At 37.9% G+C, this 21854-nt stretch overlaps 1 protein-coding gene across 2 annotated transcripts in view; it reads right to left on the reverse strand.

The window, feature by feature from the left end:
* cops4 (COP9 constitutive photomorphogenic homolog subunit 4 (Arabidopsis)) overlaps positions 1–21854 on the reverse strand; it is a 61775-nt gene that overhangs the window by 33120 nt on the left and 6801 nt on the right. Inside the window, exons 2-8 of one of the 2 annotated variants that reach the window (XM_078544779.1) lie at positions 16524–16603; positions 13216–13367; positions 11212–11315; positions 8020–8173; positions 6145–6295; positions 4427–4597; positions 1233–1348 (exon numbers count right to left, since the gene is read on the reverse strand). In XM_078544779.1, coding sequence (XP_078400905.1) covers positions 1233–1348; positions 4427–4597; positions 6145–6295; positions 8020–8173; positions 11212–11315; positions 13216–13367; positions 16524–16603 — 928 coding nt within the window. Of the gene's footprint in view, positions 1–1232; positions 1349–4393; positions 4598–6144; positions 6296–8019; positions 8174–11211; positions 11316–13215; positions 13368–16523; positions 16604–21854 lie in introns of both variants that reach the window. The other variant, XM_078544772.1, reaches the window with a different exon arrangement.

Consider the following 21854-nt stretch of genomic DNA (forward strand, 5'->3'; position numbering starts at 1 on the left):
TTTCTATGTTTCTTTGAATTGTTGAATAATGCTGCAACATATCTTTCATAGATCCAGGCTATGAGCCACTGCTTAGCTGTTCGATTGTGTTGAACATCATCAGATACAATAGTCTTACTGAGCCAGATAAATCCCCAAATGTTTCAGTGTTAGGTGAAATCCCAATTCCAAAGATGACAACTCCTTATCTGAGACTGTTCTAATTAGTTCCACAAAAAAACAAGTCTTGTACCTGGCATTCCTTTCAAGATGCCAATAATTTTGTATTGTTTGGATGCGCATCAAGGTCTGGTCATAAGTAACTTGTGTTTTGTTCAGTACTGTCAAATAATAGGGGAGTTAATAAATGCTAAATCTAAATAGGATTATTGCTTGATGTGGAACAATATAGCTCAGTAAGGCAACTGGTGACAAAGAAGGACAGGAAAGTGGACAGTCTTTTTTTGCTTTACAATCAACCATTAGATGATTCTATATTACTGATGTTATTTTCCAGATAGATGGTGGATGGGTAATTATTGTCAAAATTACCCTTCTCTCCTTAAGGAGCACTTGGGTCCAAAGAGCACTTCTTTAATGATGCTGGATACCTAATTATGCTGGAAGTGGTTTCCAACTTACACTTGATAAAGAAACCAAATTTAACACAGTCCAGCATAATGGGACTATAGTCAGCCTCCATTAAAATGATTTTACAATGAGGTCAAGATTAATTCAAACCTTAGAAAAGTGTCTCCTACTTCAATGGTGAAATATTTCCAATCGTTGCCAATTCTCAGTAGGATTGGCTAGTAATACTAAGTTATACAGTTTTAAGTGCACTCTTGTTCATTAATCTAGGATAGTTGAGAATGCAGGAAGGCGAAAACACAGCATCCTAATCCATTGCAATATCAGTCTCCTGTAACCTTAAATCTGAAAGAAAATACCGAGCTGCCAAGAATTTATATTTATTTTGTCAATGTTGCTGCAGTATCTAGCTCCCAGCATCTATTTATCGCTCAATGAGGAAAAACCATGAAAAACAAGTTCAAATAATCTATCCAAAGTAGTGCTCTCAGTAAGTAGGAAATGCTCACTTTAAAAGCTGTTTTTCTTGCATAAATAAAATGAATTAATGCCGAGACATAAACACTGAAGGCTCATACTGTCTGTTGGTTTGGCGTCTGGCTGCCTGGGATTTTCCTTCAAGGTTAAACATAAGAAAATAAGTCAGTACTTTGAGAGCTTACCTTGGCTGGCGGTATTTCTAGCAAAGCTCCAAGCTCTTCAAATGTAATATTATTGTACAGTTTACTGGCAGAAAGCAGGTTGTGCTCAATGACTGCCCTGTCCAGTATACTGGAACCTGGTATTAGGGAGGAAACATCACATCATTACAATAGATACAATGTCACAGAAATTTTTAAAACACTTAAACTTTGATTACAAAGAAACCCAAGGGTTGGGAGTTGCTGGCCAAAAGTCTTAAATTTGAAGTCACCAGAAAGGGGAATAATACTGCAATAAGCATTCAACTTAGGGACAGTGCAGTAATTGAAGTACAGTGGTAGTTTGCACTTGGCGAGCTCTCAGCTTCCCCATTGGGAGGAACATTCGGGGAGGTACAGTCAGAAGAGAAACCCTCACCATACTGTACTTATATGTCTGTGGACAGCTCTTATGCCTCTCACAAAGCTGCAACATATCCAACCACTAAATAAAAGTCCAGGGTTTTTACTTTTCCCTTTAGGTGAGCTTCTGATTTGCTCTACACACTCCATGACAAATATTATTAAAGAAGTAGCTTAAATATAGAGAATCATGAGCATAAGCACATTTTTATCAATCTATGGTGACATAATAGATCTCCAAATTGGCAAAACTCAGTTTCAAAAGTAGCATCCCCAGGAGGATTAAGCAAATGATAAATTAACAGCTCCTTTAAAGAAAAGCTAGAGTGACCTTTTTAAATAAATGCAAATGAATTTTCCATTTCTAAGAAGGAGGAAAACATTTAACACAAAATTTACTGAAGAACCCATCATTTATAGCACATGTGGAATAGAGACTATTTGCATTATTTAATATCACCTTGAACTTGCATGATTTATTTAGCTGTGGATATGGCAAGTACTTTACTCGACACCATTCTAACCCTACTAGTAGCTCAAATGATACTCTAAAAATAAAATCTAAATTTCTTTTCTACAAATCTAAATTAGTTCCATAACATTTTAAAAACACTAGTGTCACGCAGGTGATCCAAAATGCTGTGCCACATAGGATGAGACAAAGCACCTGGTCTGTATTGGCAGGCCACTGCAAACATAAAAACAATATCAGGCACTTCTAAACAGTCTATTACCTCAGATGCCTAATTCACAGCGCTCAAGCTACACAGTCTCTGAGATCTGGGAATTCATCCCTTGTTCTATTTGTACTTGTAATTCTGATATACTAGCTCATTCTGTTTGAACTTTATTGGGCTGGAGGTTTGAATAGGGCTGTTTCAGTACTGTTAATACTTTGATGAACGAATCAAAATCAGGACACAAGATCTGTTGGTATCAGCAGCTTGAAATACATGCAAATTATGTGAGCATGAATTTAAACATGGTGTGTGGCCTAAGGCTCCTTGGTATGCATCTACACAGCTTCCAAAAGCAAAAAGGTGGATAGCTGTGAGCTAGTTAGTTAAACAGTGGCACAGTTAGTGTGTCTGAACCAAGAGCACAAAAGACAGTGCCTGACTTGGCAAATTCAAATGAAAAAGGCAAGATAAATTAGAAGTTATGGGCAGATAGATCTAGACTCAATAGCTATACCTGCTCACAATCTCTCCTCTGGTCATTTCAAGCTTGTGAGCAAAAAACATAATAAAAATCAACAGCGATGTCAAAGTACTTACCACAATAGTCTAGGCTAAAACAAAATTTATACAATAACAAAAAAATCCTTGATATCATAAAGTATAAATGGAATACTTGGTGACAAGGCATTGTACAGACAAGTTATCCCACTCATGAACTGAAACAAAGCAATTCGCCCCAGGAGATAAATGAATCAATGGTTTGCCATTACATAGCCTCCATTTATTGAAGTGTTTTCCAATTAAAGGGATTGCTATCAGTGACTGAATTGTTAACATGCTAATTCAACCAGTAACAAGCTGCTGTACAAATACTGTTTTAAGATTTTGAATTTTAAAAACTTCCAATTTTGTCCCTGCCCCTCACCTGAAGGCACTGATTCATGCTAAGGTACAGTTTCAATGGAAATACTAGTCATTTTATACATTAACCCTGTGGTTAATCTTCATACATGGACCTTGGCAGTGAGTAAAGGTGGGATATTCTACTGTGCAGGGCATCACAGTTACACTTAATCACGTTCTCGGATGCTCTCCACTTATATAAACTTTCCATTGAACTCTGATCAGAAATGGAAACTGGTTGATTCCTCCCCCCAACACAAGGAAATTGTAGCACCTTAAGTGCTATCCAGGTTGAAGTCAGCTAACAATGTGATTGAATCTGCATTCTTCTGTACTACCATCAGTGTTTTCTTCATCCAAGATGCCCTCAATGAATTTTTAAAAATATATGTATGGCTTTTTGCCACTCTGACCAGGATCACTACTTTCAACATAGACAAGCTATGGAAATTGCTGGTCTCCTTTAGTGTGCCACATTGCACAGGAAAAGAATATTATATTTCTTCCTTTACTTCTCCCAGACACATACCGGAAGCAAGTGGATCAGCTGAGTTGAGGGTGCCTATTCCACAATGGTTTAAAACAATTCACTAGCAACCGCAGGATGAATGAATATAACAAAGGTTATTGATTTAACTAAAAATGTTAAAATATGTTTTTATTACATAGAATTGTGAAACCTTTTCTGCAATTCCATTCATTTTAATTTAAAACAATAAATAAGGTGACCTTGACTAAACCCTTAAATGTACATCAGTCTGCCTTTAGTCTCATCACTCAACCATTAACAAGAATTTTAGCTGCACTACCAGGAAGGAGGACAACAATAATACAACTAATGAAGAAGTGCAATGTGCAATTTTTTGCAGTCAGGCTTTAGACAGACAGTACTGCACTGAAGTTCTCCACGTGGTTTGGTGCAGGACTCAACAATGTATTGTGCTTCAAAATATATCGTGCTTCAACATATATCGTGCTTCAACATATATCGTGCTTCAACATATATCGTGCTTCAACACAGCACAGCATTAACACTCGGGCTGGACTTAAAACAACATCGCGCACGTGTGTCCTTGGCCTGGCAGGGTGCCAATATTCACTTAAAAATAAAATTTACAGTTCCAAAGATATGCTTTAGGTTCATCATGCACAAATCATTCTGCTACACACTACCAAAAAAAGGTGTGAAACACACACCTTCAGGACAAAAACTGACTGTGAAGACTTTACCATCAGCAGTCGTTGCTTTCTGGTGAGGCATCAGCATGGCAGCAAACTCCTGCAGCTGGTTCCCTCGAATAATTCTATCCAGATACATTTTCTCTAGAATGCCATAAGCTGCAAGTTGCTGGCAGCGTTCATCCTTAAACAGGGTTGCCAGCATACGGGAACGCTGCTGTCCTGCAGGGGAAATACAACCAACAGGATTGCTGTGAATTTTAAAACTGAACTTTGTTACACTGCAGTATTTGTTCACAATGTTACATCCATACATGGAATTGGGCTTCCCATTCATTCTTGCCAAAAAAATCATCTGCTTTACATTCATTCTATTTTAATGTCTTATTTTAGATGTATAAATATTTCTATGACACATCCACTTTTTAATAACACTTGACATTTCACATAATAAAGCTCTAAATTAATTAGTATGATTGGAAGGATTAAACCAAGCCTGTTTGCCAAACCTATGACAAACTGTGGAAACATAAAGGCCTAGATGTACCTGATTGAAACATTGGCCAAATTTACTTGAATAAATTTCTATGGTGTGCATCTAGATCGCTTTCCAAATTGGAGAAAAATTATTTATATGCATGTCCTGTATTTAGCCATTGGCTTCACTTTGACCCCTCTATCCTATGAATTTCAATGTAGATGTTCCCAAAAGCAAAATGTGACCACAACAAATGCGTGTATTTAGGCAAGCAAATGTCTTATTGATATTCAAATTCTAAATTTTATTTGAATGCAACTGCCAAGATGATTCACTGTTCCAAAAATTGCTCCTAAAGGTGTGCTTGGGCTCTTTTTGGATCAATTCTGATTTGCCAAAAAGCCACTTAAGAAAGTTTTGATTTTTTCTCTCAGAATTCTGTAGTTTTGCGCTATAACATTGAAATCAAAACCAAAAAGGCTGATAAGGGTCCAGATTCCAAAGCTGAATGAATAACAAAACTAGTTTATTTTCCACACTAAACTTTGACTGTGTATCATGTTACACATGAAATTCATCTCATCTGATGCATTTATATTTGAAATAAATGATGGTTCAAAAAAACTATTTACCAACAATAAACCTGCTTTCAGAACTGAACAATTGGTTTGCCATTTTCAAACATGCTTATGTAGCAGCCATGTGATTTGTCAACCTTTAATGTGAAACGCAAAGCTATAATTTTATGGTTTTCTGAATTGATGGCATGACAATGAAATGCAGAATCTTTAAAATGTTCTAAATTTTGTTATTGAAGCTAGTTAATTGCTCTATTAGTAATGTTTGGATCCCAGCAACAAGACAGTTAAATTCATATCTCATACTTCAATTTTTAAAAGTAACTCTCTATGGAAATGTTTCCTGAGCTCGCAACTGGTTTACTTGAGAGAATAGAGGACTGCTGTGAAGGAGTCTGGAGCCCAGGCCATTCTTGTGTTCCTGATTCAGGAGGAGTCTTGATGCAGAAATTCAAGAAGGGATTGAACGAAAGTAAATTTACACTAAAAATATATTTATAATTTTTAGAACTCCACTTTTAATTTGTTGGTACACTTTTCGATTGATGGAGACAAAGACATTGGTCCCTAATCTAATAAATCTACAAGCACGCTGATTCAAATTTGGAACTGCAAACCAAAATAGGTCAAGTCAATTAAACATTTATCGTCCACATTGCTGCTAGAACTACCCACAGCCTTGGCATTACTGGCCTACAATGTAAATATATTACCTGCTGATGCGAGAATGGTACAGTGTAGTGCATGCTTTAATGCCTCTAGTCGCTCAGTCTCATGTACTATAGACTTATATGAAAGTTCATTATATCGCTGAGCAGCTTCTATGAATTTCCTTCTGTAGTCAAGGACACGAGCGTAGCACACCTGAAGACAAAATCATAGAAGAATATTTAACTTCTCAGAGAGAAAAAAACATAACCATTATGAAGTTCTAAAGCAACTAGGTGATAAACATGGACTCATCTTATTTTTCTGGATAACATAACATCCAAGCTAGATATCAAAATGATTATTTATGATGATTAGCATTAAAAAAATTGAATTAAAATTTGATGGTTAGTCTATCACAAACTAAAGAGTACACTGATACAAAATATTTTATTAAGGGATGGAAAAGGGAAGAAAAGAGTGATATGTTTGTAAATAAACAACTTATACAGTAGAATAGTGATTAAAAGCTAAAAAGGTGAGCACAAATAATAAAATAATTGATTCCAAGATCTATGAGAAATTAGTAGGATTTTTTTTCTTATCTGTACAATTGTCATTATGTGTTTCTCAAAACACACAATACATCTGAAAGCAATGCAATTTAATTATAACTAAGAAGAGATAAAAAGAAAAAAATACAAATGTAGGAAACAATAGAAAACATTAAAAATACATATCAGTCAAGATCAATCTCTTGGGAAACTGCAAAGACTGATGCATCATACTTTTGTGGGTTACATAATTGGGTCATAAATTTTTCTTCTTCCAGTTATCCATTTTTTAATTTATTTTTTAACCTATTCCTCTTAATCTTTCTTCCTCCACCCCTCCAACCCCAAACAAGCAACTGCTTATTATAGACTGAACAGCAGCTAAAAATGAAAACATTTTTAAAAGATGAGAGAAAAAGTGCTTAATATTTTCTACAATTAACTCATAAACATTTAACTAGCTTCATAGAGATTGCTATAACTAATTGCTTTTTGTTCGAATGATTCAGACCAACTTCTACAATGGTCGTTACTTTATTGTAGTTGGTAACTTGTTGATTATGATATTTTAAACTTAAATTTAAGTTGCTGTTGCTGGCTGACCATCTAACATTCTAACCTAATGACCTCTTACTTACACTTGAAGATATTTGAACTGGAATTTGAATCTGTCTGCAAAGTACGTATCTGTCAGTCAAGCTTGGTTTAGATAAGTTGTTTTGTCCTTTTACACTGGATTATGTCTTCCGCAAGTTTTCCTTAAATCTAGTAAGTAATTTTTGTCCTTACATTCATTTTCATGTATTGAGTTTTCTATTTCTTCAGGATTATTGGTGCTCTAGCCACTCTACGATCGACCTAAATAAATGCAACTTTTCGAGTAATGGTTTTTGGCATGTACACATTTAAAACCAAAGGTAATGGTGGTCATTGGAGAAAAGCATGACCACAGTTGGCAGGGGGATTTGGGACTGTTAACAAAGCATTAAAGCTGAAGCCAAAGTGAGTTGTTATGTACTCCCTGAAAGGGTGAAGGAAGCAGACTCAATAGGCAATCTTAAACAGTGAGGCACGAGAGTGGAGCACAATCTAACTTAATGTCAAAAGAGAATTTTTTTTAGCAACAGTCACTGAATCGTGAGCAGGAGTGGGAACCCCAGCTGACTCTCCCCCTCTCTGACCCAACAGTTCTAGGGTGAATATAATGTCCACACTGCTCTCTTAGCTTGATCAGCTAGCTCAAATCAGATAGGGAATTGAACTTGAGGCTCATATTATTTGAGATGGTCACAGAGATGGAACTCTTCAGACTGTAGAAATATTTGCACTGATCCGCTGGTCTTTAGCCATGTAAATAACAGCTATTTTTCAAAAGCGGAATTCTACCTTGTAATGTATCTGCAGCTGCTCATTGGTTGATTCATTTTGAAGTAGAGAAGCCCGGTTTATGTAAGCTTCTGCTTGCACAGGATCATCATCTTCCAGGTACAAACGAGCAATTTTCAGATAGGTGTCCAGTTTATAGTCCACATTATATTGTCTTTAAAAAGAATAGGAAGATTTAAAAGTAAACAAATAAGATTTTTTTTTTAAACTTAAAAACCAATGAAAATTACCTGATGTCTTGCAGACTATGAACATACCTCCAGGATTCAAATTAGAAAAGTTTTGGTTTCCTTTGGATACTAAACTCAAGGTAGCTATTGTTCATTTGCTCATTTACTTAACATTCAGCAAATTTATGATTTTATTTTAAAAGTTCCAACATTCCTTTTTTATTTGTTCTTTGGATGTGAGCTTTGTAATTGCCCTTGACAAGGTGGTGGTGAGCCACCTTCTTGAATTGTTGCAGCCCATCTAATGGAGGTCCTCCCACAGTACTGGTAGGGAGGGAGTTCAAGGATTTTGAACAATTGACAGTGAAGGAAAGGCAATATATTTCCAAGTCAGAATGGTCAACAAGCTGAAGAGGAACTTGCAGGTAGTGGTGTTTCAATGCCTCAAGACTCCAGTACTACAGCTGGGATGTTGTCAGAGCCCATAGCCAAGTGCTTCCCAAACTTTTTCCCGGTATGACCCATTTAATGCCTCAGAGTTTGTGCAACCCCAGAGTGAAAATTTGGGGGTATGAGATTTGTTGAGTGGTGGGGTGGGGGTGATGGTGACTTCAGCTGCAATGGGACTCTGATTATTAATTGAAATAATGCTGATTATTAACATGTATTAATATGTATTAACATCCATATTCTTGATGCAATAATTCCCTGATTATTGAAGCAATAGGCAGCTAATTATTAATGTAATTAGATCCTGATTATTAACATAATAGGACAGATTGTTTATGCAATAAGATCTGACCACTGATGCAATAGGCACCAGATTTTTAACATTATAGTTCCCTGATTATTAATGTAGTAGCATTCTGAATCTTAAAATGATAGGAACCTATTTATTAATGTAATAGGACTATGCGCATTGATGTAATTAGATCCTCATTATTGATCCATAGCATTCAATTTTTAATGCCTTAATAATCATGATTCTATTACATCATGATCCTGATGATTCTGATTATTGAAGGAATGGGCTTTCTGTAAAAGTAATGAACACCTACCTTGTTACAGGCTGTTTCTGCAGCCGCAATTGGGCTTCAGAGAGCAGTCCATTAGGCCACACCCACCAACAAAAACATGCAAGGATTTAAAGGGGCCCTGCAACTGTCAGAAATCAGTCTAAGCTCCACGGCCATTGTCTTTGCCACATCCAATGCCTTCAGCCATTTCTTGATATCACACACAGTGGGCTGAGTTTTGCCGTCAGCGAGCAGGGGGCGGGGCCCGCTCGCCGACGCGTAAAATGACATGGGATGACGTTGGGCGGAACCCCCAACATCATCCTGCCTCATTTAAATTTTCAGGGAGGCAGGGGCACAGCAAAATCAGCTGTGCACCCGCCGACCTGTCAACGGCCAATTGAGGCCATTGACAGAGTCATTTAAACAATTAAGGGACCTGCCCGTCCAACCTTAAGGTTGGTGGACAGGCCAGGAGCCCCGGCGGTAAATAAAAAAAACACAAAACCTCATCCACCGGCGGGACGAGGTTTCACGAAGGGTTCTAAAACGTTTAATAAAGTTTTACTGTAATTTATGAACATGTCCCATCTCATGTGACATTGTCACATGAGGGTGACATGTTAGGGAATTTTTTTTTCTATTTTTATTCTTTTTAGAAGTGTTAGTGATCTCCCTGAGGCAGCACTTAGCCTCAGAGAGATGTGCGCTCTTTCATGCGCATGCGCGAAAGAGCACACTCTCGCTTTTGGGGAATCCCCTCCCACCCGCACAGGAAGCGCATAGCGTAAAATGGCTACAGGGCCTGCTTCTCCGGCGGGGATCATCTCCCCGCCCGCCGGAGATTGGGTCAGGCCCGCCTGCCCAGCAGGCAGAAAATTCTGCCCAGTGAATTGAATTGGCTCAAGACTGACATCAATGCTGGTGGGGACCTCAGGACTAGGCTGAGGTGAATCATCCAATTAGTACATCTGGCTGAAGATGGTTGCAAATGCTTCAGACTTGTCTTTTGCACTGACATGCTGAGTTCTCCCATTATTAACAATGGGGATACTTATGGAACTTCCTCCTTGGTTAGTAGTTTAAATTGTTCACCACCATTCAAGATTGGATGTGGGAGGATTGCAGAGCTTAACCTGATCTGTTGGTTGTGGGATCACTCTGTCTAGAGCATGCTGTTTACACTGTTTAGCATGGATGTAGTTCTGTGTTGTAGCTTCACCAGGTTGGCACCTCACTTTTTGGTATGCCTGATCCTGCTCCTGGCATGCTCTCCTACACTCTTCATTGAACCAGGGCTGGTCCCTTAGCCTGATGATAATGGTAGAGTGAAGGATATGTCAAACCATGAGGTTGTTTAAACTTTTGTTAAGTTGCAAGGCACAATTTCAACCAAGAAGCAGAAGCAACTGGTAAATTCAGGCAACACAAATATAAAACATTTTGTGGAATGACGGGAATGGAGGCCTGTTTCCCCACTCTAGTGAGCTTTTTATCTTGACACCAAAACATTCCCAATAAGGAGTAAGGGGGAAATCAGGAGACATTGCCAAGCCAATTTCAAACAATTCCCAGTGGATAGCTTCACAGTGATACTGGCAGAGGGCTGAGAGCAGGTAATTCACCCACTCACTCTCTTCCCAAAAGATATGGCCCAGAGATCCCTGGTGGGGAAAGGCAGACAGATAGCAAAATATGCTGCAAAAACAAGTTCTATACATTGGGAAGGCAGTAACTCTTCTACGTCATTGTCTATGATCAACTATCTAAATATGCCATCTGTGACTATACAATTGTCTTGAGGGTGCCAAAGGAACCAAAGATAGCTGTCAACTAAATCAGCTGTACACTGTTTGCTATTTACAATGTTATTTCAGGGAAATATTGAAATGTTTCTTTGTGCAATGATTTGTGGACACTAATTTTAAAAGCAACCACTTTGTTTGAAATAGCTACAATACTGCACACTACATTTGAAGGAGAATGGAAACTCATCCAATACACACTTTTGTCCAGTTTCTAATGGAATTCCCACCAAAACTTGAGCAGCATTTCTCCAGTCTTCTTCCTTCTCATAGATGGTGGCCAGATGCTGTCTAATGGAAGCCACCTGAGAAATTAAGCACAACAATGAAGGCAATTCATGATAAGAAAAGCAAAAGGTACTGCTGAAAAAAGGGACATGTTGAAGCTTTTCATCCTGCAACCATTGGGACACTTTGCAAGAATACCAATATAAGGGGAAGACAACAATTTATACTGTATGTGAACACAGTGCTGATTGGTTGGCAAGTGAGCTCTGATTGGTAGAGGCATTGCCATAGAGAATGCACAAGTGATGGTGACTGACAGGTAATTGCCAAGTATTGGTCAAGACGTTGCCCTGAGGAATGAGTCCATGAATGGCTGAAATTTATTTTGTTTTGCTGAAACAGGCACAATGTGTGCACATGTTCTTTCTGACTGCAAAGAACAGGGCCCTGTGTATTAATATATGTAGCTTCCACTACACACAAACGCACCACACTGCGAGCCCAACTGATAATCTTAAATTAGTTGTCAAAATAAGTGATAGGCATTCCTCAGGGCAATGCCTCAGAGCAATCAGGGTCAAGCTGCTTGGTTTATATTAAAAACAATGCTTGGCAGTTAACTGTCAGTAACCATCACCGGTGCATTCTCCATGGCAACGCCTCTACCAATCAGAGTCCACTTGCCAACCAATCAGCACTCTCTTCACATATAGTATAAATCGTTGTTTTCCCCTTATATTGGTATTCTTGTGAAACGTCCTTATTAGTGCAAGATGAGAAGCTTTGACGTCTTTTTTTCAGCAATACTCAAGTTCTGTACTACCAAATAACTAAAAACAAAGGTAAATGATTAGTAGCTACTGAATAAGTTGTCCTTGAACCTATTTTAAGATTATACACTTTTATTTAAAATAAAAATCATTTTTTATCATTGCATGGAATATAAGAATATTTTTCTCTAGATTGTTCATCCTCTTATTAGGCCTCCATGACCATCCACAATCAAAAATGGCATCAGAGGATCTGCTCCAAAGGCTATATGAATGCTACCCTTGATCCAGGTAACTAAAGAGGAAGTGGGAAACTCACCTGCAAATTTTCCCTACCTGTGCAGACCTAAGTTGTGCTGTTCACCATCACCCCCAGGACTGATTATATATGGAAATGCAGTTATGTCCCATTCTGCAGCAGAATATCTTTGAATATCAACCTGCTATACCACCACAGCATAAACAAGCTTACTACCAGTCTTACGGTCACACCCAATTCACCAGCCACATTTGCAACAATGAACAGGCTATGACACTAAATTGGGTAACAAAAATTGAACCAAGAACTGAAGAATACGTTTGAATACATAGTAAACTGACTGATGTAACTCACTCAGGTATGATTGGGAACGTCCATTTAATCATCCTCAATGAAGGGCAGCTGAGAGTATAAACAATGGACTATAGGTTCCATGCATGTGCGCCATAGAACATTTAAATGGAGATGTCTGAAAATAGAATAAAAGTGGTACTGTCCTGTTTTAAAACCTAAAATGAGGATGGATGAGCTAGAGGTCCTAAAAGCAATACAAGGTGTTATTTTCAGCTGACTTGAACTGGGTCAGAATGGGTAAGATATTTTTGTGCTTCATTGATTCTGGAAGCCTTCACACACCACAGTTCTTTATGTCTGAACCAAAGCATTTTAATACACGTATTCTGAATTTAGAGACTGTGAAGATTCTCTGCTTCACATTCCTGTTTTCATTGTTTTCCAGTGGCTTGAAGCAAAGGGCAATTGATATTTCACATTACAATTTATTCATATCAGCACAGGACAAGAAAATTTACGAAATATTCTGAGGTTTTGTTTGCTTTACATGGTTCAAATAAAAGAAATCAATTAAACGTTTTCACAATTAAAAGTGAAACCGCACTTATTTTAATGAAAAGAAATATTGTCGCTTGCTGTCCATCATGCTCATACCTGCTCTTCAAACGAAATGACTCTAGGCTGGATCTTTTCCAAAGTAAAGTGATATATTTCTTTGGCTGTGCCATCTGGAAGATTCGGTAGGTGGGAGCAAAAGTCAGTCAGCAGTTGCCGGGAAATCACTAGACTGACATTTTCATTAACCACTGTATAAAAACAAAGGAAAACATTGAATCACAAACCTTCCACAGTTAACATAGCACTAACAATTTATTGAGACTAGCTGTTATATTTCATTATGGTTTGTCAGAAGAGCTAGACTCCTTGAAAAACATAATTCACAATTATCAATGTACATATTTCAGTTCACTGCCTGAAATGTGACAACTGCAGTTTCTTTTCGCATGTTGCAAGTATAATTTGATGGAAATCAGATTCTTCACTTATAAAGGATTCATCATGAAAAAGTTGTTATTTTATGTTACATGTTGTAGGTTTTTAACATTGAGTACAGACAAAAATGTAGTACTTTGTTTAGGCTTGGCTTGGCGCCTATACCTTTAAATTCTGCTGTAATATGCCTGATGCTTGATACCAGTGGCAGAAAAAAAATCCTGAATCCAAAACAAATAGTTTGATGGCATTTTAATGAAATACAGGTGATGTAATTTGTCTAATTCAATATGGTAGTCAACTATTTTTGAACCAGAGTGCCAGTTATGACAATCAATACAAGCCAAGTCAAGGAGTAAGATGGAGACATAGCTGGTTGTGTTGATTAAGCTGAGTTAGTAGAATATAATTAAATTAATTAGAACTTTCACAAGAAAAGGTAGAAATCCCAAAGTCAGAAAGGATTATGAGAGAGAAGAATGTTTATCAAAGTTATCTATAATAGAATAGCTTAGAATTAATTTACTTTTACTTGAAGATAATATTCCTATTGTAAAGATATAATTGTATTATATTAATGTTAAATTAAGCACTTGTTTATCATTTGAATAATATTTTAAACTTAAAATAACACCATATGATGCTTTCGAAGACTGGAGAGATCCTGTGAAAGCTTAAAAATTACCACACACCGTGTGCTGTTCATTATCCCAGGCATGTTATTGAAAACGTAACTATTCTCAAGACCAGTTTAGACAGTGTCGAGGATATAAGGAGTTGGGGCTTGCTCAAAACGATCTGAGACAAGAAAGCCAAAATAACCGAGTGAGAAGGGTAGAAAAGATCCAAACCACAAGAAGTTAGACAGAGGAGTTTATTAATCTGGATATGACACACTCTGGAGCTATCATTTGACAACACACTTTCCAGTTCAACACTTAAAACATGACTGACCATTTATTATGCAGACAAATCAACTTTCAAAACCTGAGTTTTTAATAGTCTTAAAAATTCTATTCAGCACAATCTATCCTAAAATCATAAGTTTGATGAGAAACATAAATCATAATTTTATAAGAAAACAATGTTGTCACTGGGATTATGTAACGTACTGATATCAATATACAATAGCAAAGATTGCACAGGAGCCATATATAGTTTAATTCTACATGGTATTCTTAATTGATCCCCTCCACTGTTGTCAATACCCTACAGTAAGCCACATTGTTATTTGATTCTTATACAGATTTGTACTAGAAGACTGTTGTCCAAACCTTCACATTTACAGGAAGTCTTTGTTTAAAAAAAATATAGACCAACTAAACTAAGTAATTTAATTTACTCTGAGCACTCTTGCCAGAGTGCTCACGCACAGAATGTCAGCTGACAGAGCTCAAGCTCGAAGGAGTCTTTCATTCCCTTTTTTAAAATCACTATTTTCAAGCCTTCACCTGATGAACAATAAAGGCTTCTTTTCCTCAGTTGCAGTGCTTATAAACCCTAACTGAAGTTATTTTAAGATTTGATACATCATTTTAAAAAACAAAGTCTGTCACTTCATATTCTTTATTCTTTCATGGAATGTGGGCATCGCTGGTAAGACCAACATTTATTGCCCATCCCTAATTGCCTTGGAGCAGCTATTTCAGAGGGCAGTTAATAGTCAACCACATTGCTGTGGGTCTGGATCACATATAGGTCAGATCAGGTAAGGGCAGTCAAGTTATGTTCCCTCAAAAGGGAAAGGTAGGGCAAACAAATCCAGAGCTCCCTGGATGAAAATGGAAGTAGAAATTAAGATAAAGAAGAAAAAGTACTTATGACAGGTGTCAGGTGGAAAACACAACTGAGGACCAGGCTGAATACAGAAGATTCAGTGGGGAGGTGAAAAAGCAAATAAGAAAAACAAAGAGGGAGATGTAAAGAGACTTGCAGCTAACACAAAAGGGAATCCCAAGGTTTTCTAAAGGCATATAAATAGTAAAAGGATGGTTAAAAGGAGGAGCAGAGCTGCTTTATGGACCATAAAGCAGATTTACACATGGAGGCAGGGGGCATGGCTGAGGTATTAAATGAATACTTTGCATCTGTCTTTACTAAGGAAGAAGATGCTAACCAACCCTGGTGAAAGAGGAGAAAATTCAGTCACAAGAAGAGTTTAAAATTTATAAGAAGGTATTGGATAGATTGCCTGTACTTAAAGTTGACAAGGCACTGGGACTGCATGAGATGCATCCTTCCTTCCGCTGATGAAGCAACCTAACACCACCACCAGCAATCCCAAACTCCCAAAGAAAACACCAACACCCTCTACTTGCTGAGGCAAACCCGACAACCCACCATCACCCATCACACATCAAAAAAAAAAGTCCTGGTACCCATACACTGTGCGCATCCCATTTCCCCCCTCCACTGAAGAAAAACAAGAAGGTCTCTGGCAAACTACTACACTAAAGAAAATTAAGCCACATACCCACTTCTCCCTGTAAAGGAAAAACACTGATGCCTCATCTCTTTCCCCAACCATCGCTGCATTCCCCTCTCTCTCCCTCCATCCTCCTTCTCCATCTCTCTCTGCCCTTCTCTCCCCATGTCCACCCTCCTTCCTCATGGAGAAAGTTCTTGCCAATAGGATACAGTGAAATTTGTTTACTTAGGAATGCCACTCCAAAATTGGGGGGAGTGGTGATGGGCTACATTGCAGTGTCAGCACAAATGTGCAGGGGAGGATCAGATGAAAAGGGGGACAAGGGGAGAAAAATGTCATCATGAGCTGGGGTGTAGATGAGAAGATTGTTAGTTTGAACTCGGGGTAGGTGTGTCAATGGACAGGGGAAGAGAGCCACCTCAAGCTGGGAGAGTGTGATGGAGATATTTTTTGATCAGAGTGTTGATAAAAAATATAGCATGTAAGGCATAACACAATCTTTGCTGAATATAGTACACAATATATAAAGTGCAATACTCACTAGCCTCGACAAAGGCTTTCAAAGCCTCCAGTTGCTCAGCCCCTGTTAATTGCAAGGCTTTTTCCAGGATCTGGCGATATCTATTAAAGGGGACAAAAAGCTGTCAGGGATCAAACGTCACAGTCTTTACACAAAATTGCATTTCAGGGCTTTTATGGAAAGTTACAATTTTTAAAGATTATATCATTTCTTGTTTTTATAAACCTACATAAACAATAGTTCCAGTTAAAGTTAACTGGCGTCAAGGATATCTGTGTCAAAGAGAAGAATTAACATTACTAGCTTAAGTTCTAAGCCTTACGAATGAGGGGATCCCAGAATCAGGTCATAGACAGTGCTCAGTTTAGCTGACCAAACTCAAGCAGAGCAACATTAAAAGTGCTGCAATTGGCCAAACGACCTCCCTGTCTGAGAAGAGTAGGGGGACAGCTCAAGGTTTTCACTCCAAAGTATACATTTGTGGATGCTGCATTCAGCTATAATCCACACCGCATGTCATGAAGAGATTAATATCTATAATGTTATTGGAAATTATTTTTTTTTTTAAATAGAGTTTAGTGGTGTCTGTGTCTATGTGTATGTATCTGTGTGTGTCTTAATTGAATTAAAGCCAGCTGGTCTAGAGGCTTTGATGTATAGAAAGAAGTAGGTCTGAAATGGTAATTAGATAAACATGGGGAAGAAACATAGGTGTCAAGGGGGGAATTTGCATTTTTAAATAAACCATTCAAAAGAATAGGTGAAATCTTGTACCTAGCTAGAAGACGCCAAGCAATGTGTTCATTTTTTTCAGCTTATTAATAAAATTGGTGGAATCAAAGGATATTATTGTTAGAAGAAAAATTAAAAACCTAGTAATACAACGGAAAATTTACATTCAAAGAGAAAGATCTGTATAAAGGAGAAAGGAGATTGTGTGTAAGGCAGAGGCATTTTAAGATCCATCAAGAAGCCTCCAGCCTGTACACCTCAAGTCTGTCTGCAAGGGCCCTGGGCTGAAAGAAACTCATTTTGAATGTGACAGTCCAGGGTGTGCTCTGCCAGGTGTCTCTTTAAAATCTATGTGTTTTACTGTTGCCTTAAAGGGGGTGTAACTGGGAGTCAGATTAATTAGGGCATTTTTGTAGTTATTATAGTAGTAATTTTGTAGGAAAATGTATGGGCTTACAATTTTTCTTGAATTAATAAATGTTTAATTTAGTTTTTTATAAAAAACCTCTCGAGGCTCAGTGGTCTTATTACTACTGAATTCAAAGCCTGCATCTCGAAACATACAAACTGCAAAAATGGGTTATGACAGTTGTTTCAAGATTCCCTCTGGGATTTGAGCAACTCAGCCTTTACCATCGGCTGTGTCATAATACCACACCTAAATAGCTTATTAGCACTCACCATCTAGACACATGAAAAATGGTTATTTGCACAAGGTACTGGAAGGTTACATTGACTAGGGAACTGTATCTCAGCATGCCAGTCAAGCGATAGGAGAAGGAAATTGGAACAAGCACTTTAGCACAGGATGATTAGGGCGGCTTTAATCTAGGTTTATTAGACTACGGACCTGATGTGAACTCGAGTGTAGCTGGCTAACTGAACAAATCAGACAGAAATAATAGAAGGCTAATCTGTACCATAATCAGAAAACATATTCATACACATAAAATTACATCCTATTGTTTGTATTTCTGACCACTAAACAATATGGAACTAAAAGCAAAATACAGTCGATGCTAGAGCCCTGAAATAAACACAGGCGGTGTTGAAAATATTCAACAGGTCTGGCAGCACCCATGGAGAGAGAAACAGAGTTAATGTTTTGAATCGAATATGACTCTCCTTCTCTGATGCTGCCAAGACCTGAGTAGTTCCAGCACTTTGTCTTTATTACAATACTGAACATTGGTTAATAAATTCACAGGGCTTTGAAAACAAAGTTTTTAGTACAATCTTGGAGCAGTGTTTTGCATTCAGTTTATATTACGACAAGCTTTTGCAGTCAATATGGAGGATGAGTTCGCGGAATGCATACGAGATAGTTTTCTAGGTCAGTATATTGAGGAACCAACTAGGAAACAGGCTATTTTGGATCGAATATTGTGCAATGTGTTATTTAATATTCATAGTAAAGGGGCCCCTAAGGAAGTGACCATATGAAAAGAAATTTATATAGAATTTTAAAGTGATTCGGTTAACTCCGAAACTAGGGTCTTAAATCCGAAAAAAGCAAACTACATAGGTATGAGGGCTGAGTGTTACGGTAGATTTGGAAACTACATTGAAAGAATTAATACATAACTTGCTACAAATATACATTCCCTTACAGCACAAAAAGCCCACGCAAAGTGGCTCAACTGTGGCTAGAGGAGTTAAAGATTGTATTAGATCAAAGGAAGAGGCATATAATGTTGCCACAAAGAGTGATAAGCCTGAGGATTGGTAAGGTTTTTGAATTCAGCAAAGCAGGGACAAGAGATTGATAAGAAAAGAGAAGAGAACATGAGAATAGAATGGCAAGAGACATAAAAACAGATGGTAAACATTTCTATAGACATGTAACTAGGAAGAGATTAGTGAAAGGTAATGTGGGCCCATTAGAGGCAAAGACGGGTGAAATTATAATGGGAAGTAAGGAAATGGCAGAGACATTAAACAAATACTTAGTATCTGGCTTCACAGTAGAAGACACAAAAAGATCCCGAAATAATGGGGAAACCAATAGTTTAGCGAGAATGAGAACTTGAAATCAATTTAAGAGATAGTCCTATTAATTTCTCCAGTACCAAGTGGCAACAAATCCCCTGAACCTGACGACCTGTATTATTATGGCCATAGCCGATGTTAATTGCTGCATAAACCAAATCCTAGAGGGAAACTTGGCTTATGGGCCATAGCCTTTTTTTCAATTCTGAAAACTAGAAGGCATACTGATCTCAGCAGTAAGAAGCCCAGTAACACTTCTGGGATTTTAAAAATTAAAAGTAAAAGTCTTAATAACAAGAATGAAAGAAAACTTAAGCACACAAGATTACAGTTACACAGTTAAATTTGGTCTTACAAAACACTCCCCCAAAAAGACTGTCCACTTGGTCAGACCCATAAGTAAACACTTTTCAGGCAACACTCCCCATTGATGTTTAACTATTTTTTTAAAATCAAGTAATATTACCCAAGGAAAACTGTTGTAACTTCAAAAAAGGCATACTACATGACCTGTAACTCTCTTCCACTCTGCTGTGAAAATCCAAGCTTCAAAATATAACTCCTTTTTCCAGCCCAAGATTTTTCTGGTTTGATTGGATGGTTGATTCAAACTGCATCCTCTCTCAGCCACAGCTCCAGCTGGTATATCTCACACCTCCAGCTCAACAGCTGAAAACCTACCTAAGCTCTCCACAGTAACTCTAAAGTACCCATTTTTCCCTTCCATCTCGGGTTCCATTGTTTTCACACCTCTTTGAAACTCAGATCCTTCCAAATATAAGATCTTTCATGTTTCCACCTTGTCTTTGCTTCTAGATCAATAAAATATAATAAACCCTTTCTATTTACCTATGGAACTCCTGCAAGACGTAAACACGTTACTTGGCACCTCTGAATCTCCTCTGATATTCAAAGAAACTCTCCCCTTATGTTAGATGTAACCTATTCACTTGCACACGTACACACACATGTACAGACAGGAACCCCTCCCCCCCCAACTCCACAACAACTGGGAAATAATTAATGACCCTGTTCTTTGGAAGAGGAAGAGAGAAAGACTAGCTAGGATAACGTCAGTAGTAGACGAAATGCTAGAATTTATTGTTAGAGACATGGTACCAGATCACTTAAAAAAAATCATAATATGATTAAGCAGAGTCAACAGGGATTTATGAAAGGGCATATTTTTGACAAATTTGAGGGGTAACTAGTATAATGGATAAGGAGGAAACAGTGAATGTAGTCATAGAGTTATTATGGCACAGAAGGCTGGCATTCTGCCCATCAAGTCCATGCTGGCTCCCTGTAGGCCAATCCAGTCAATACCATTCCTCCACTCCATCCCCGTAGCTCTGCAAGTTTAATTCCCTGAAGCGCCCATCCAATTTCCTTTTGAAATCATTGATCATCATCACTTCCACTACCCTTACAGGCAGAAAGTTCCAGCTTATTACTAACTGCTATGTCAAAATGTTCTTCCTCACATTCCCCCCTCTATTTCTTTCCAAAACCTTAAATCTGTGTCCTCTGGTCCTTGCATCATCAGCTAATGGGAACAGCATTTCTTTGTCTACCTTATCTAAACCTGACATCATCTTGTACAACTCTATCAAATCTCCCCTCAACTTTCTTTGCTCCAAGAACAACTCCAACTTCTCCAACCCAATAATGTAGCTAAAATCCCCCATCCCTAAAATCACTCTGGTACATCTCCTCTGCACCAACTCAGAGACCCTCATATTCTTCCTAAAACGTGGTGCCAGAACTGGATGCAATACTCCGGATGAGCCCTAACCACAGCTTTATAAAGGTTCAGCATAACTTTTTTGCTTTCGCACTCAATACCTCTATTTATGAAGCCTAAGATTCCAAATGTTTTGCTAATCACTCTCTCAATTTGTCATCCACCTTCAAAGATCTGCACTCATAAGCCCTCAGGTCCTTCTGTCCCTGCACACTCCCTACAACGGTGCCATCAAGTATATATAAGGCCTCTCCCTATCCCTTCTGTTAAATGCTTACATAGTGTATTTGGATTTTCAAAAGTTATTCAATAATGTGCCATATAAGAGGCTATTATACAAAAATAGAGCTCATGGGACTGCGGTAATATGACTGGGGTATACATGAATAGATTGGTTAATGAACAGAATACAGAGAGTAGGAATAATTGGGACATTTTCAGGTTGGTTGGCTGTAGCTAACTAAGTACTGAACAATCAGCACTTGGGCCTCAGCTACTTGCAATCTATATTAATTAATTAGATAAAGGAACTGAGTGAAATGTATCTAAGTTTGCTACAATATAGTATAAAGTTAAGTGGGAAAGTAAGTGATGAGGAGGATGCAAAGAAGTTTGCAGAGGGATAGATGGGTTGGCTAAGTAGTCAAGAAAGGAGTCAAAATTATGGGGTTGGGGGGGTGGGGTGGAGTGTGCAGAAAGAAAAGTGGACTTGAAGCCACAATCAGATCAGCCATTATTGAATGGTACAGCAGGCTTGAAGGCCCAAATGGCCTACACTGCTCCTTATGTTCTTAATGCATATCATAATGCAGTTAGAAAAAAATTATTAATACAGCTGGAAAGGTGGTCATGTTATCTATGATTACTGACCTCACATTCATATCAAT

Source organism: Cetorhinus maximus, chromosome 1 (assembly GCF_964194155.1).
Source record: "Cetorhinus maximus chromosome 1, sCetMax3.hap1.1, whole genome shotgun sequence".
NCBI lineage: Eukaryota > Metazoa > Chordata > Chondrichthyes > Lamniformes > Cetorhinidae > Cetorhinus > Cetorhinus maximus.